The 15,616-nt window shown below is 33.9% G+C and overlaps 1 protein-coding gene across 1 annotated transcript; it reads right to left on the minus strand.

Moving 5' to 3' along the window:
• Positions 1 to 1,180: 1,180 nt before the first annotated feature.
• Positions 1,181 to 2,665, minus strand: LOC106436082. The gene is made up of 3 exons (XM_048749925.1): positions 2,480 to 2,665; positions 1,682 to 1,968; positions 1,181 to 1,595 (listed from the first exon to the last, which is right to left on the minus strand). Exons 1-3 carry the CDS (start codon positions 2,663 to 2,665, stop codon positions 1,181 to 1,183), a joined length of 888 nt encoding a protein of 295 aa, XP_048605882.1.
• Positions 2,666 to 15,616: the final 12,951 nt, after the last annotated feature.

Raw genomic sequence — 15,616 nt, forward strand, 5'->3', positions numbered from 1 at the left:
TAAATGTTTAATTATTTACTCGATAATATAAATCCAATGAAGCGAAAAAATTAATTTTTAAAAAACTTTCTAAATTTGTGAAATGTTACAATATCTTTGAGTATGTCAATAAAATAATATTTTACTAATCTTTATATATATAGTTACGATTTTAATAATGAAATAATAATCCGAAAATATATATATAGAAGAAGATACAAATACATGTGAAAGTTTAAAACAATCTATTCAATGAAAAAAATATACCATAAACTATTATGTTTTAAAAATTGATAGACACATATATTATAATATATACCAATTTAAAATTGAAAATAAAATATTAATATAAAAATAAATGAAAACAAAAACCCGCGCGGTTGCGCGGATCGAGATCTAGTTCTATTTAAAATAAAAATTATCATGAGAGAGTTAAACTATACATCTAATAATAGTTAACTCTTTCATGGTTTAGAATTAACACAACTTTCCATATAAAATGGAACTTTTTGTTATCGTATTAAATACAAACACTATTTATTTAATTTGAAAAAATAGTTATGTTTCTTCTTAATAACACAACTTTCTTCTTACTTGAAAAAATATTACTTGAAAAAATAATACTTGAAAATTTATTTAATTTATGAAAATCCACATATATATAGTTATGTTTCTTCTTAATAACATTTATGTCTTATACTTTAATTGTAAGCTGGATTTATTTGTCATCTAAGTTCCTGTTTCTTGGAGTTTTTAATAATTTTTAGACAAAAAAAAATTGGTCTATAAGCTAATCCTACTATATATATATATTTCTTTTTTTTTAACTAAAGTTTTTTTTAAAAATGAAGTTCTCATTCTTAATGGACGATAATCTTAATCAATCATATATAGTTGTTGATAAAAATCTAATAAAATATTACAAAATCATACTTATACTTTTAAAAAGTAATAAAATAATTAAAATAAATAAAATCTGAAATATGTTTAAAACTTTTAAAACTATCTCTACTCCGCGCACTCGCGGACAACCACCTAGTTATGTTAAAATCATGTTAATATTTCTTTTACATTATACGAATATGCATTTTATTCATGCAAGTACTATTAGTAAAATGAATGGATCAAGAAAAACTCTCTTGTCATCTAGAGCTACAAATGTTTCAACTCATCTCATTTACCTGAAGAGGCTTTTAATTTCTCAGTAGAGGTTAAAACCAAAGAAAGGGCTGATGACAATACCCAAACCAAGACCTATTGCCATTATAGACGAAACCCAAGTTAGCTTCTCTGTGATCCTTGGCATCTTCTCCTTCAATGCCTCACAACAAGACCCAATAAACGCTGTGTAACTCCCCATTGCCACCACCGTACCAACCAGAAACATTATAAGAAACGCAAACCCAGCTAACCGAGACGGCAGAGCCAATGCAGGCAACACAGTCATCAGAGCATCTGGTTGTAACCCGTGAACCACTCCAGTCGCAAATGTAGCAAGCCCTATTTTCTTCTTCTTGGGAGAGGCATCAAGGCCTCTTTTTCCGTTGCTACCATGCCGGTTTCTAAGGCGACACAAGGTACTACTACTTCGGAAGCTTCTTTGATTCCCATTACTCCTATGATGACAAGTGTCAACCCCACGATTCTTGTACCCCAAGTTTGCAACACTTCGATGTGGAGCCCGTCTTTGAGTAGCAGAAACAGTAAACCGAAGATGACTTGACCAGCGTCGTGCCCACATCCCCAGAGAGCTCCGACAGAAGCACTCTCCATTTTAGTGCGTCCGATCGAAAGCGGAGCTAGAGCAGCGAGGTGGTCTGGTCCTGAGAGTGTGTGTAAGCAACCAGCGAGGAAACCGGTCCAGGCACTTGTTAGCCAACCGGATTTAGCTACGGTTTGAAAGGTAGCATAAGCAGGTGATGCAAGAAGCGGGTTAAGCAAAAGAACATCTACTGCAGAGAACAGTATCACCGTTCCAGTAGATAAGGTCTGCATAGAAACACACACACACAGATAAGCCAATGCCCTTATCAAATAGTTACAAAGTCTTAACCTTTGTAGTTACACATTGCACTTATCAAATAGTTATAAAGTCTTAACCTTTATTGTTACAGAAACCGATTGGAACTTTTTATTAGAACTTTTTGTTAAAGTCTTCTCTTATTAATCACTCAAATCTTTAGGTCACAAATCACAAGTAATGCTCTCACAATTCACAAGAGATGTAACAACACATGCATCTCTATTTATAAGACTAGATAACTCCTAATCCTATTAGCATAACAATCTTTCCTTATTTCCTAATTCTATTACAAAATCATATCTCACTAGGATTAGGATAGCTTGTGTCTTAAGCTATTGTCAAGCTTAATCCAAATCCAACACTTTTTGCAATTTTTCTTGGATTCTTCTAGCTAATGTTAACTAATAACCAATTTAGATTCCTATCCTATCAGTCAGCCAATCAGATTAAACCCATTTAAAACCCTAAAGTGAATACCTTTCGCTGCTCATCAGCCGTGGTGACGATCCGTTGGAAAAACCCATGATTAGGGTTCGATTCTCCTGCTACAGGAGATGAGGAAGGAGATCCATTCAAGGAAATGTTGGTCTGATTAGTTGTTCCGCGCAAGTACCTAAGTACTTGTTTTAAGGCCACACCATGAGAAACCTTAGGCTCTTGCATGTATCTACTAAGAACTCCCACACTGAATGAGAGATCAGGTCGAGTATGTAATAGATACCTAAGACACCCTATGCTTCTTCTAAACTCTCTCTCATCGATCCCTTTCTATTGTATTGATTTTGACAGCCGGATATTAATTTCCATGGGTACAGGCACGAGATTACAATTTGTCATACCGGCTTCCTCAAGGATTTTTCGAGCGTATCTATCTTGAGACAACACCACTCCTCCATCATACTGCAACACTTCGATGCCTAGATAATAAGTTAATCTTCCTAGATCACTCATCTCGAACTTGCTAGCCATCTCTTGTTTGAATTCAACCGTTGAAGCCAAAGAGGAACCAGTGACAAGCAAATCATCAACGTAAACACATACCATAAGCACGCCTTTCTTATCTTCTCTTCTGTATAACGAGGGTTCCTTAGAGCATCTAGTGAAACCAAACTCTTGTAGAATTCGGTTGAGTTTGATGTTCCATGCTCTAGGAGCCTGCCTAAGACCATAAAGAGCTTTTTTAAGCTTGTACACCTTATCTTCCTTTCCTTTGATCTCGAATCCTTCTGGTTGACTGACATAGACTTCTTCTTTTAGCTCTCCATGCAAGAATGCCGTTTTTACATCCAAGTGATGTACCTCCCAACCATATGAGGCTGCAAGTATGATTACTAGTCTGATGGTTTCGATCCGAGCTACAGGCACAAAGACCTCGTCATAATCAATGCCGTGCCTTTGTACGTAACCTTTTGCTACCAACCTCGCCTTATACTTACTGATACTTCCATCCGCATTCCTCTTTATTTGTAAAAACCCACTTCAAACCAATAGCTTTGAAACCCTTTGGTAGATCAACGAGTATCCAAGTGTTGTTCTTCTCCATGGAGAATATCTCATCCCTACACACATCAACCCAAACTTCAAGTTCCTTAGCTTCATTAAAATCCCAAGGCTCATTGTTTATGACCATTAGGAGTTTCTCACACTCCTCTTCGGCTAGAAGAATATAATCCTCCAGATATGATGGCTTAGATGTTGCTCAGCTTGATCGCCTTACCTCATTTTGTGTTGTTTCTTCTTCCTCTTCGTCTTCAACGTTATCATCTTCCTCATTCTCGTTACCATCCCCGTTGTCTTCACTCGTACTGACATTCTCTTGACCGCTTCCAGTGTCTGCTAGTGGCAATAGCTCTATCTCGAATGTGCTGGAGTCTTTTGCTTTCTTTGTTTTAGCCGTGTCCCAGTTCCATTGCTTTTCTTCATAAAACAATACATCGCGGCTGACTATTATCTTTTGTCTTGAAGGATCTAGTAACCTGTAGGCTTTAGAGTCCGGTTCGGTTCCTAGATGCACCAAAGCTTTTGACCGGTCATCGAGTTTCTTTCTTCCTGCGACCTCAGTTCGAGCGTAACAAACACAACCAAAGACTTTGAGATGGCTGAGATTAGGTCGTTTACTTCGTAATGCCTCGTATGGGGTCTGTCCGACAAGATATCTAGTTGCAATCCTATTGATCAAATAGGTTGAATGCCTTACAGCTTCCCCCCCCCCCCACAATTCATTGGGCACACTCATATGCTTTAGCAAGCTTCTAGTCATCTCAAAGCGTGTACGGTTTCGACGCTCCACGACTCCATTCTGCTGAGGCGAGTTTGGTGCTGTCATATGTCTGTTAATTCCATTCTTGTCGAAGTAGGCTCTGAAATCATGTGATATGAACTCGCCTCCTCTGTCCGTACGAAACATCTTCACCGTTGTTTTTGTTTCTTGTTCTGCAAGGTTTTTAAACATTTTTAACTTTTCAAACGCTTCGCTCTTCTCCTTAAGTAAAATGGTCCACATATAACGTGTATAGTCATCTATCAACACGAACACATATCGTTTCATTCCTGGCGTGGAATGAGTGATCGGTCCACATAAGTCTCCATGAACAAGCTCAAGTGGTTGTGTTGCTCTGAACGAGGTTTCTTGGGGAAAAGGTTGTCTTGTTTGTTTCCCGAGAAGGCATGAGACACACGTTTCTCTCTCGACATCTATTCGTGGAATGCCCACGACCAACTCCTTATGTATCATCATCTTCATTGTCTCAGTTGCAACATGATCTAACCGCGCGTGCCACTTAGATGATTCAGTAGGTACTGATGTGAGAAGACATTGGATTGCGTCGGCTTGCAAGGTTACTTTGTACAAGCGGTTCTTTGATCGTGTGGTTTTAACCATTAGAGCTCCGGCCTTGTCAAAAAGCATTAGGATATCATCCTTCATCCTTACCTCACAACCAACTTCGGTGGCTTGTCCTAAGCTAACGATATTGCTTCTCAAGCCCGGTATGTAGTAGACGTTGTTCAGTATTTTCTTATCACCTTTAAGACAAAACGAATTGATCATTTTCCCTTTATGTCAATGCGAGAATCATCCCCAAACCGGACCTTTCCCGTAAGCCTTTGTCGAGCTTAAAAAAGAACAAGCGGTTTCCACTCATGTGATTGCTTGCCCCATTGTCAAGATACCATAGATTCTCCATACCTTGTTCTACTTTAAAGTTAGCTGGTTTCACCTTCTCCTCATTAGCTTCTTGTGTATCTACTTCTTTCTTCTCATCTGTTTCTTGAAGTTTAAGCAACTTGTCGGGACAATTACTTGCGTAATGTCCTTGTTTATCACACGCGAAGCAAGTGATGTGGCTCATATCTCTGTTTTGACCTTGCCTATACGCCTCTCTTTGTTCATAGAAACCTCCAGTGCGACCTCGACCTCTTCCTCTCCAGTTTCCTCGTCCACCTCTTCCACGTCCTCCTCGGCCATACCTGTCTTGCTGTGACTCGTTGTTGTTAGCGTATAACAACTTGTCATTATCATCATCTTGGTGTTCCTCTTCATCTTCACATATTCTTTCTTCATATGCCTTTTGTCTACCCACGATGTCCTCAAAGCTAGTCGTATTAAGGTCAAGAACTTGCTCGAGTGAGGCGACAATATGAATATATTTTCTTCTTGGTAGACTTTTAAGAAACTTCTTGACGATCTTTGGTTCTTCAATGATTTCTCCTAAGGAGGAAGACTTTGAAGAGATCTCTGAGAGCTTTCCCACGAATACATCAATGGTATCTTCTTCTTTCATCTTAAGTCTATCAAACTCAACCATTAGGGTTTGCAACCTTGCTTCTCGTACTCTCTCAGCTCCGACATGTCTCGATTTAATTACATCCCATACTCCTTTTGCTGTATCAAGATCACCTATTTGTAGTATTAAAGCTTCCGGAACATATTGAAATAGCAAGGCAATAGCCATGTTATTCTTTTCTTCATGTTTGCTTCCCGGATCAATAGTTTCCCACACTTTGTTGACCTTGAGTGCAATCTTCATACGCATAGCCCAAACAATGTAATTGGTAGAGGTCAACATCGGAAGTTTAATGTAGGAGGGTCCATTCTCTTTGGAGTTCGTCGCAGCTTCTTCTTTAACATCGGTCATGTTTGTTGTTGATTTGATTGTGTGCGTTGGTTGTTTATGTGTATGGCTCTGATACCAATTATTGAAACACAAACACACTAACAAGAAGTCCTTCTCTTATTAATCACTCAAATCTTTAGGTCACAAATCACAAGTAATGCTCTCACAATTCACAAGAGATGTAACAACATATGCATCTCTATTTATAAGACTAGATAACTCCTAATCCTATTAGCATAACAATCTTTCCTTATTTCCTAATTCTATTACAAAATCATATCTCACTAGGATTAGGATAGCTTGTGTCGCTTAAGCTATTGTCAAGCTTAATCCAAATCCAACACTTTTTGCAATTTTTCTTGGATTCTTCTAGCTAATGTTAACTAATAACCAATTTAGATTCCTATCCTATCACTCAGCCAATCAGATTAAACCCATTTAAAACCCTAAAGTGAATACCTTTCGCTGCTCATCAGCCGTGGTGACGATCCGTTGGAAAAACCCATGATTAGGGTTCGATTCTCCTGCTACAGGAGATGAGGAAGGAGATCCATTCAAGGAAATGTTGGTCTGATTAGATCCCACAAATGGGCTCTGGAGATTGCTGCAGGAAATGGAGCTCACTCGGCGTGACTCGGGTCTGTACGTTGAGACGAACCGGAGACAAGGAAGGAGAGGGGGATTCCTCGAGGTGAATTTGGAAGGAGAGATTGTGGAAGAAGACGGTGGTTGCAGAAGTCTTTCCATGTCTCTCTCTCTCTCTTGGTGACAAGCTCCGAGGAAAAGAGAGACTCGAAACTGAGAGAAAAGTGGATTACGTGCGCTTCTGTTTTAAAGATACACGATTTTTCAAAAAAAGATATATTTTTAACTAAAATCAAATCAACTTCGTTACACCAATCTTCCATATTTGTTAATTAAAATTATTATTTCGAATATTCGAGAGTTTCATGTTAAAAGCTGAATTACCTAATATTCTTCCGTTAATGAGAGACTGAGACAAGAAAAAAAAGCTTTTCTAAAGTTCCAAACCTTCCAAACCCATAGTATAGTCTATTCTCTCGTATGTACACCAAAAATATGTAAACACTTGGTTAGGCCAAAGGAAAGCATAAGTCAATATGTTTGCTTGGAAATGTCAGACAAATATTTCGCCTAACAGAGGAAAAGTAAAGTCATGAGGTATGTTATCCACGACGCTTCCATAATTCAATTATTCCTTATCTGCTTATATAGACTTTTTTTTTTTGTGAAACAGCTTGCATTTAATAAATCATGTTTGGTACATAAGGAGAGCCTCTTTGACAATTCTTCTCTACTATTATCCAGCCTAGGGATAAACTTAAATTTAACATCAGAAAACAAAGAGGAAAGTAGATAGATATCGTTGAGGAGAGATGCGATCTCAAGATGTCGACCTTTTGCATTCACAAGATTGATGAGGGTTTGTGAATCGGATCGAATCAGGAGAGAATTAATCCCACGATGAAGAGCAGAGGTCATGGCGCTTCGCAACGCGAACGTTTCCGCCATTAGGGGTGACGTTACAGATGTATCGGTCGCTGAGTGAGAGGAGGATGATCCAGCATAGTCGATGATCCAAGCAAGACCAGCACATCTTGATTCCGGATTCCAAGCAGCATCCGTGTTAATGAATGTTCGATTTGGGTCTAGGGTAGGATCCTGGACGATATGAGTTGCGTGTGGTTGGGGTTTAGGGAGTTGATCTTGAGAGACGGTCCATTCGCGAGCTTCTCGAGTCGCTTTCAGTAAGGTCTCCTCTAGAGTGAAAACTCGTTTCTGAAAGACCAGCTGGTTCCTGGAGATCCATAGATTCCAGCAGATCGAAGCAGATAGTGTACCTGGTCCTACACCCGTGGGAGGGAGAGATGGTATCAGACGGAGGGTATCAAGTCCATTCCTAGTGGGTCGAATCTCGAAGCTAGAGGAGCTAAGGTCCATACTTTCTTCGCGTCGCTACAAGTGAAGAGCAAATGGGCTACAGATTCGACCTCATTGCATCGTGAGCATCGACTTGTGAGCGGGATGTTCCTGATTGCGAATTTTTCTCCTATAGGCAGAGCATCATGTAGGGAATTCCACAGAAAAAATTTAACTTTCTCTGAAGTTTTTAGTTTACACACGTTGGCTAACAAGTCAATATTTGTTTCAGGAACATGAGCCTCTTCAGTGATCGTCGTTTCTGCTTGAGCTTTGAGCCTGACTTTGCAGTGTGGACACCTGAAGCTGATTTAAGCCATACCATTTCGTCTGGAGCATTGCAAATGGAGGGTTTGATTTGCAGTATCACGTGTTTGTGGAAGGGGAGAATGCTATCAATCTTTTGGTGGTCCCATACCGTGTAGTTAGCAAGCATTGGATCTGAAACCTTGAGGTCTTTACAAACTTCCGGGGCAGGTTCATATGGTCTGAGTTGCTCTGTAGACGAAACCCAATCATCATACCACACATTGATATTCTTTCCCGTTCCCACGATCCATCCAAGGTATTTAACAAGCAAATCTCTCCCAATAGACTTACCTACCTACAATCACTTTAGTCATCGATTTTGTTTTTGAGTTTATATTGGAGGGATTTAATTAGTTTCATTGTGTGAGAAGATGAATACTACTATCAACTTGGTTAAATCAAATGTTAGTGTCATGGTTAGTTACTAAATATAGTTAGCTCTTGTTAATTTAGGAGGTCAGTTTTGTATAAGAGTTGTATCAAAGAATATTATTGGATCATGGAGATACACAGAAATTACTTTGTATGATTACAGAAATTATATGCTATGCTAAACTGGTGGGAAAAATGTCAATTTCAAACCCCAACAATTTCAGTTGTGCCTAATACAACCCGAACTATTAGTCGGTGCCAAATACGACCTCAACTCAATTATAATTCATAAAAACTACCTGAATTTCTTAAAACGTGGCTAAATCAACATTGACTCTAACAGAAGTTAGTCAACCGTTAACAAGATAAAACGACGTCATTTTGATCTAATTAAATATATATATATATATGTTCATTTTGGGACTAAAGTAAAATTTTGAAACTCTTGTCTTGATACCCATTTAAAGGGGCACCAAACCACTAGACTAAAGTAAAATTTTGAAATATTATTACAAATTGGAAACTATATAAACTACTATACTTCTTCATATTATCCAATTAAAACTTTGGTAATGATTGTTTCTGATTTATATAAATATATTAACATTTTCTTACTATCATATCTTTGATAAACTTATATGTTATTAAAATATAAATAATAAAATATTTATAATTATACGAAATTAAATGTACTTAAAACTTTGAATCTATTTATAAAACTTTCTTATATACATTATTTTTAATTTTTAAACTTAAGTGGAAATTTTTTTATTTTCCAAGTTAAAGTTATATATTTGTATATTTTGTTCAAAATGTTAAAGAGGCCTTTTACCTTTCTTTCACTAAGATATTTTGTTCAAAATATTAGACATATTAAACAATAACTAAAATATATATCTTACTAAATATAAATAATAAAATATTTATACTTATGCGAAATTAAATATACTTACAACTTTGAAACTATTTATAATTTTATATATATTTAAATTTTTTAATCCTTGAATGGTTTTTTACATATTTTAGTTACTGTTTAATATGTCTAATATTTTGAACAAAATATCTTAGTGAAAGAAAGGTAAAATACCTCTTAACATTTTGAACAAAATATCACAAAAATATAATATTAACTTTGAAAAAAAAATCCACTTAAGTTTAAAAATTAAAAATAATGTATATAGAAAATTTGTACATAGTTTCAAAGTTTTAAGTATATTTAATTTTATATAATTATAAATATTTTATTATTTATATTTGAGTAAGATATAAGTTTATTAAAGATATGATAAGTAAAAATGTTAATGTATTTATATAAATCTGAAACAATCATCACCAAAGTTAGTTGGATAAGTTGAAGAAGTATAGTAGTTCATATAATTTCTAATTTGTAATAAAATTTCAAAAAGTTACTTTAGTCTAGTGGTTAGTGTGTCTCTTTAAACTAGTTTTGAGATCCAGACCGAGTTTCGGAATGAGCTTATTTAAAAAAAAAAATTAGATCAAAATGACATTGTTTTATCTTGTTAACGGTTGACTAACTTCTGTTAGAGTCAATGTTGATTTAGACATGGTTTAAGAAGTTCGGGTAGATTTTTGAATTATAGTTGAGTTGAAGTCGTATTTGACACCAACTAATTGATCGGGTTGTATTTGGTACGACTGAAATTGTTGGGGTTGAAATTGCCACTTTTCCCCTAAACTGGTTCTGCAAGAATAGGTGAAAAATAATGGGCCGGCCCATGGGCCAATACGTAATCCACATAATTACACACTATCGTTTTGTGAGCTTTGAGTCAAGTAAAATCTACATGCCAAAAATATGGTGAATTGGGCTTTAGACCGATCTTTGTTAGATTTACAGCATTTCAAACCCAGACTTTAAATAAGGCTGACTTGGGCCTTACACACAGAAGACTCTAATCCGTAATTAGAAAACAAAAAAAAATTCTATTAGTAGAGCAATTGGCACGAAACTTCCTACAAACTACAAGGCTACAACAATTATATCCAGGGGCGGATCTACTTGAATAGAGGGTGGGGCACGTGCCCCATACTAATTTTATAATTTTTGTTTGTAAAATAATTTTGAGCATGTAAGTCTAAAATATTTGGTTAAATTAAGTCAAACAATGCTACACACTCTCAGGTAACGTATTACCATACTTTTTTCCCATTTTTTATTCAATTTATTTGTTACTACCAAATTTAATGTGTCTAATTATGTTCTTATATTTAATTTTTACCATTTCTTGTTCTCTTAAACTTTATTTAACTAGTTATATATGTCTAATTTGTTAATATTTTTTTGTGTAAATATCAATCCTCAATTTCAAATTTATTATTATATACTACCTTGTTTCAAAATTTTTTTTTATATTTTATTTTTATTAGAAAATATATTTAAAAAATAAGAAATATACTCTTTCCGTTTCATAATGATTCATGTTTTAGAAAAAGTTTTTTTTCTAAAAGATTCATATTTTACCTTTTCAATGTATATAATCCTAGAAAAGTGTAAATTTAAAAAACATTAATTGTGTTTGCTGAATTTTGATTGGTTAAAAATCATAGGAAATAGGTAAACATGGAAAACAATGCATTTATTATCAAAATTTTACATGTTTTTTTAACAAGTGTGAAAACTCTAGAATATAAATCATTTTGAAACGGATGTAGTATTGTTTTGTGATTAATTAAAAATAATTCAATAATAGTTAAATACAACTAATTGGTAAAAGTTTACAGTTTACCATTATTTCCTTATATGAAATATATTAAAAATGTAAAATATATATCTTTAAAAAAATTTGTGTTTCTCAAAATAACATATTAAAAAAACCTTTAGCAATAGTAATATAATAAAATTTGTAAAATTATTTTAAATTAGTTATAGATAAATATTTTGTGCCCCATATAAAATATTTTTCTTGGTCCGCCCCTGATTATATCTGTCCAACCCTAGATCAAGACCCTGATTGATGTTGAAAGATTTTATATTTCTTCCAGCTAAAAGTGATATAAATGGAAACATATATAAAAACTCTTTGATATATGTGTTATGTGTATATATATAAATAAATAAAATCTGTATATATAAACACAAACTGAAAGAATATTTTTAATGCAATGAACTCTATTCTATGAATATTACGTAGCCCTGGCCAAAAAAACCAAAATACCTGACACCGAAACCTTCAAATATCTGAGTTGTTCTAATATTTCTATATCCGAAATAACCAAATCGGAACCAAACCGAAAATCGAACGGATATCTGGATATCCAGGAAAAAAAAATTAGCTTTCTGATATAAGGTAAAATGACATCAACTCCATTCGAACCCGGGTTGGACAGGAAGAGTGAGATCATTGATATCACCGGTCGACGTTATCTTTTATGTACTCTCTTATACTATAAATATATATATGGTATTTCTATATTAAAATACAATAAGTATTTACCGAATTAACAATTTAGTGACTCAAACTTTGATTGGTTTGACAAATATACAAATGTGTAAACAGTAGACTACTTAGATTAACATGTTAACTAATATATTTTGTATATATATTTGATTCACATATTAAATAGGTATTCAGAACTGACCCGCCGAACTGAAACCGAACCAAAATTTCATAAGTACCTATTGGGTACAAGAATGATTTATCCGATATACCCATAACCAAATGGTTCCTACCCGAAACCGAACCGAATATCCATGGCTAAAATACTAATAAAATAAACAGTACATGCAAGGATAATTACAGTTGAAACAACCAAAATCCTAATAACCAATATCTTTAGATAATAATACTAATAAGAATTATATTTTGTAGAATCTATGGAAAGAAACTGTTGACCCAAAAACAATATGGACAGAAATCTATCACAGTTGGGAAGAAATCTATTAAAAATTATTTTTAATTTTTAAACTTAAGTGGAATTTTTTTATTTTCCAAGTTAAAGTTATATATTTGTATATTTTGTTCAAAATGTTAAAGAGACCTTTTACCTTTCTTTCACTAAGATATTTTGTTCAAAATATTAGACATATTAAACAATAACTAAAATATATATCTTACTGAATATAAATAATAAAATATTTATATTTATATGAAATTAAATATACTTACAACTTTGAAACTATTTATAATTTTATATATAAAATTTTAAATTTTTTAATCCTTAAATGGTTTTTTACATATTTTAGTTATTTTTTAATATGTCTAATATTTTGAACAAAATATCTTAGTGAAAGAAAGGTAAAAGACCTCTTAACATTTTGACCAAAATATCACAAAAATATAATATTAACTTTGAAAAAATCCACTTAAGTTTAAAAATTAAAAATAATGTATATAGAAAATTTATAAATAGTTTCAAAGTTTTAAGTATATTTAATTTTATATAATTATAAATATTTTATTATTTATATTTTAGTAAGATATAAGTTTATTAAAGATATGATAAGTAAAAATGTTAATGTATTTATATAAATCTGAAACAATCATCACCAAAGTTATAGTTGGATAAGTTGAAGAAGTATAGTAGTTTATATAATTTCTAATTTGTAATAAAATTTCAAAAAGTTACTTTAGTCTAGTGGTTAGTGTGTCTCTTTAAACTAGTTTTGAGACACGGAACTCCAGAATGAGCGTATTTAAAAAAAAAAAATAGATCAAAATGACATTGTTTTATCTTGTTAACGGTTGACTAATTTATGTTAGAGTCAATGCTGATTTAGACATGGTTTAAGAAGTTCGGGTAGATTTTTTAAATTATTATTGAGTTGAAGTCGTATTTGGCACTAACTAATTGATCGGATTGTATTTGGTACGACTGAAATTGTTGGGGTTGAAATTGACACTTTTCCCTAAACTTGTTCTGCAAGAATAGGTGGAAAATAATGGGCCGGCCCATGGGTCAATACGTAATCCACATAATTACACACTATCGTTTTGTGAGCTTTGAGTCAAGTAAAACCTACATGCCAAAAATATGGTGAATTGGGCTTAGACCGATCTTTGTTAGATTTACAGCATTTCAAACCCAGACTCTAAATAAGGCTGACATGGGCCTTACACACCGAAGTCTCTAATCCATAATTAGAAGACAAAAAAAAATCTATAATATAACGAAGCATGACACAACACATCAGCATTTTGGTAGGTCTCACTTTTAAAAAGTATAAAAAAAAAGTCAAACACGTAGTTCGAATCCGGGTTATTGAGATATAAACACCAATATTTATACTAATAAACTAAAGGATACTTTGTACATTGATGGCCGAAACTAATATATATTTATGAAGGTCGGAAACCTTTGCTTCTTCGGTTTTCTCAGGGGGCCGGGCCTACAAGTGTATATTATGAGTTTCATTTTTAAATGAGGTTCATCATGTTATATGAAAAAACAACAATTATAGTTTTTTCATATTGTAAACTGTCTTCGTTTAACATGAGTTAGGGTTTTTTTTCATCATTGTCTTAGACAAGTCTGAGTTACAGAGTTGCGCTGTGTGTCTGTTCGTAATCTATTTTTTCACCGGTGAACTCTTCATCTCCCCATCTTAAATCGCTTGATCTTAAATATTCCTGATTTGTAGCCTTTCTTTAAACCATATATATATGATTCTCATCTTTGATGAATCCAATTTGCATCTCCACAAAACTCATTGATTCCTCTTAGCTTTAACGATCTTCTAGAAAATGTCTTTCAGCCTCTCCAGTTCCTCAAACCGGCGTTCCCGGCATCCGTCACTCAACCTTCGATTCTCTCCGTGTTGGTCGTAGTAGTCAGTGTATAGCCTCTAACCTTCTCACTTATGGGATTTCCTGAACTTCAAAAAAAACAGTGAGTTTTTGGGAATCACGGTTCTCTTCCTTGATGAAAAGGTAAGTTAATATTTGATTTATCACACTTATTTAATATAATTGTTTTTAATTGATTTCCTGATTCTTTGTTAAATAATATTATTTACAGATTCCGTGATTCATGGGTTTATTCCCGCCGGACGTGCTAATCATTACATGCCATCTTTGAAAGTCGGTTCCATTTTGAAAATCGATCGTTTTGAGGTTGCTAGGTGCTCAAGCATGTACAAGATAATTGATCATCCATTCCTCATTCATTTCATTTCACCAACTATTATTGATGAAGTTATCACGGGTGCTCCTGAGATCAATCTCCAATCATAATTAGACTGTTTGACAATTTCCAAGTGATTGCGAACACAAACCTAGAACTCTTAGGTATATTATCATATTGCATCTGAGTTTATAATATGTTTTGTTATCATAACTGATATTTAAACTCGCAGATGTGGTTGGGCAAATCCGTTCTGTCCAAGGCTCTGACCTTAGCAAAGAAACAACTCGAGTCATTATCCGTCTCCTCATTGATTCGTAAGAAACAATCAACACACAATTCCCTTTATACTATTATCTATATTGTGCTAACATCAATAATAATAAATATTTCCTACTCAAATTCTGTGGTCGTCAATTTATCTCCCTTACTTATCAAACTAATTTTACACAAATATTTATTTTACAGCTTAAACGAAACCACAACAACCCAAACAATCAAAACATCAAAAACTAGAATTCCAAAAAAGACGAATCATTAATGATCACCTCTTTTTTTTTGTCAAATCTTAGAAATAAACTTCAAAACAAATATGCCAAATCAATCACCTCAACTAAAACTCAACGACACATACATCGAGTCAACTAAACAAATACAAACTACACGGCCAGCTATTTAACAATTTACAAACTTACTTTCGCAACGACACATACATCGAGTCAGCTAAACAAATACAAACTACACGGCCAGCTATTTAACAATTTACAAAATTACTTTTGCAACGAAGAAGACA

The sequence above is a fragment of the Brassica napus genome, chromosome C3, assembly GCF_020379485.1.
Source record: "Brassica napus cultivar Da-Ae chromosome C3, Da-Ae, whole genome shotgun sequence".
NCBI classification, from domain to species: Eukaryota; Viridiplantae; Streptophyta; class Magnoliopsida; order Brassicales; family Brassicaceae; genus Brassica; species Brassica napus.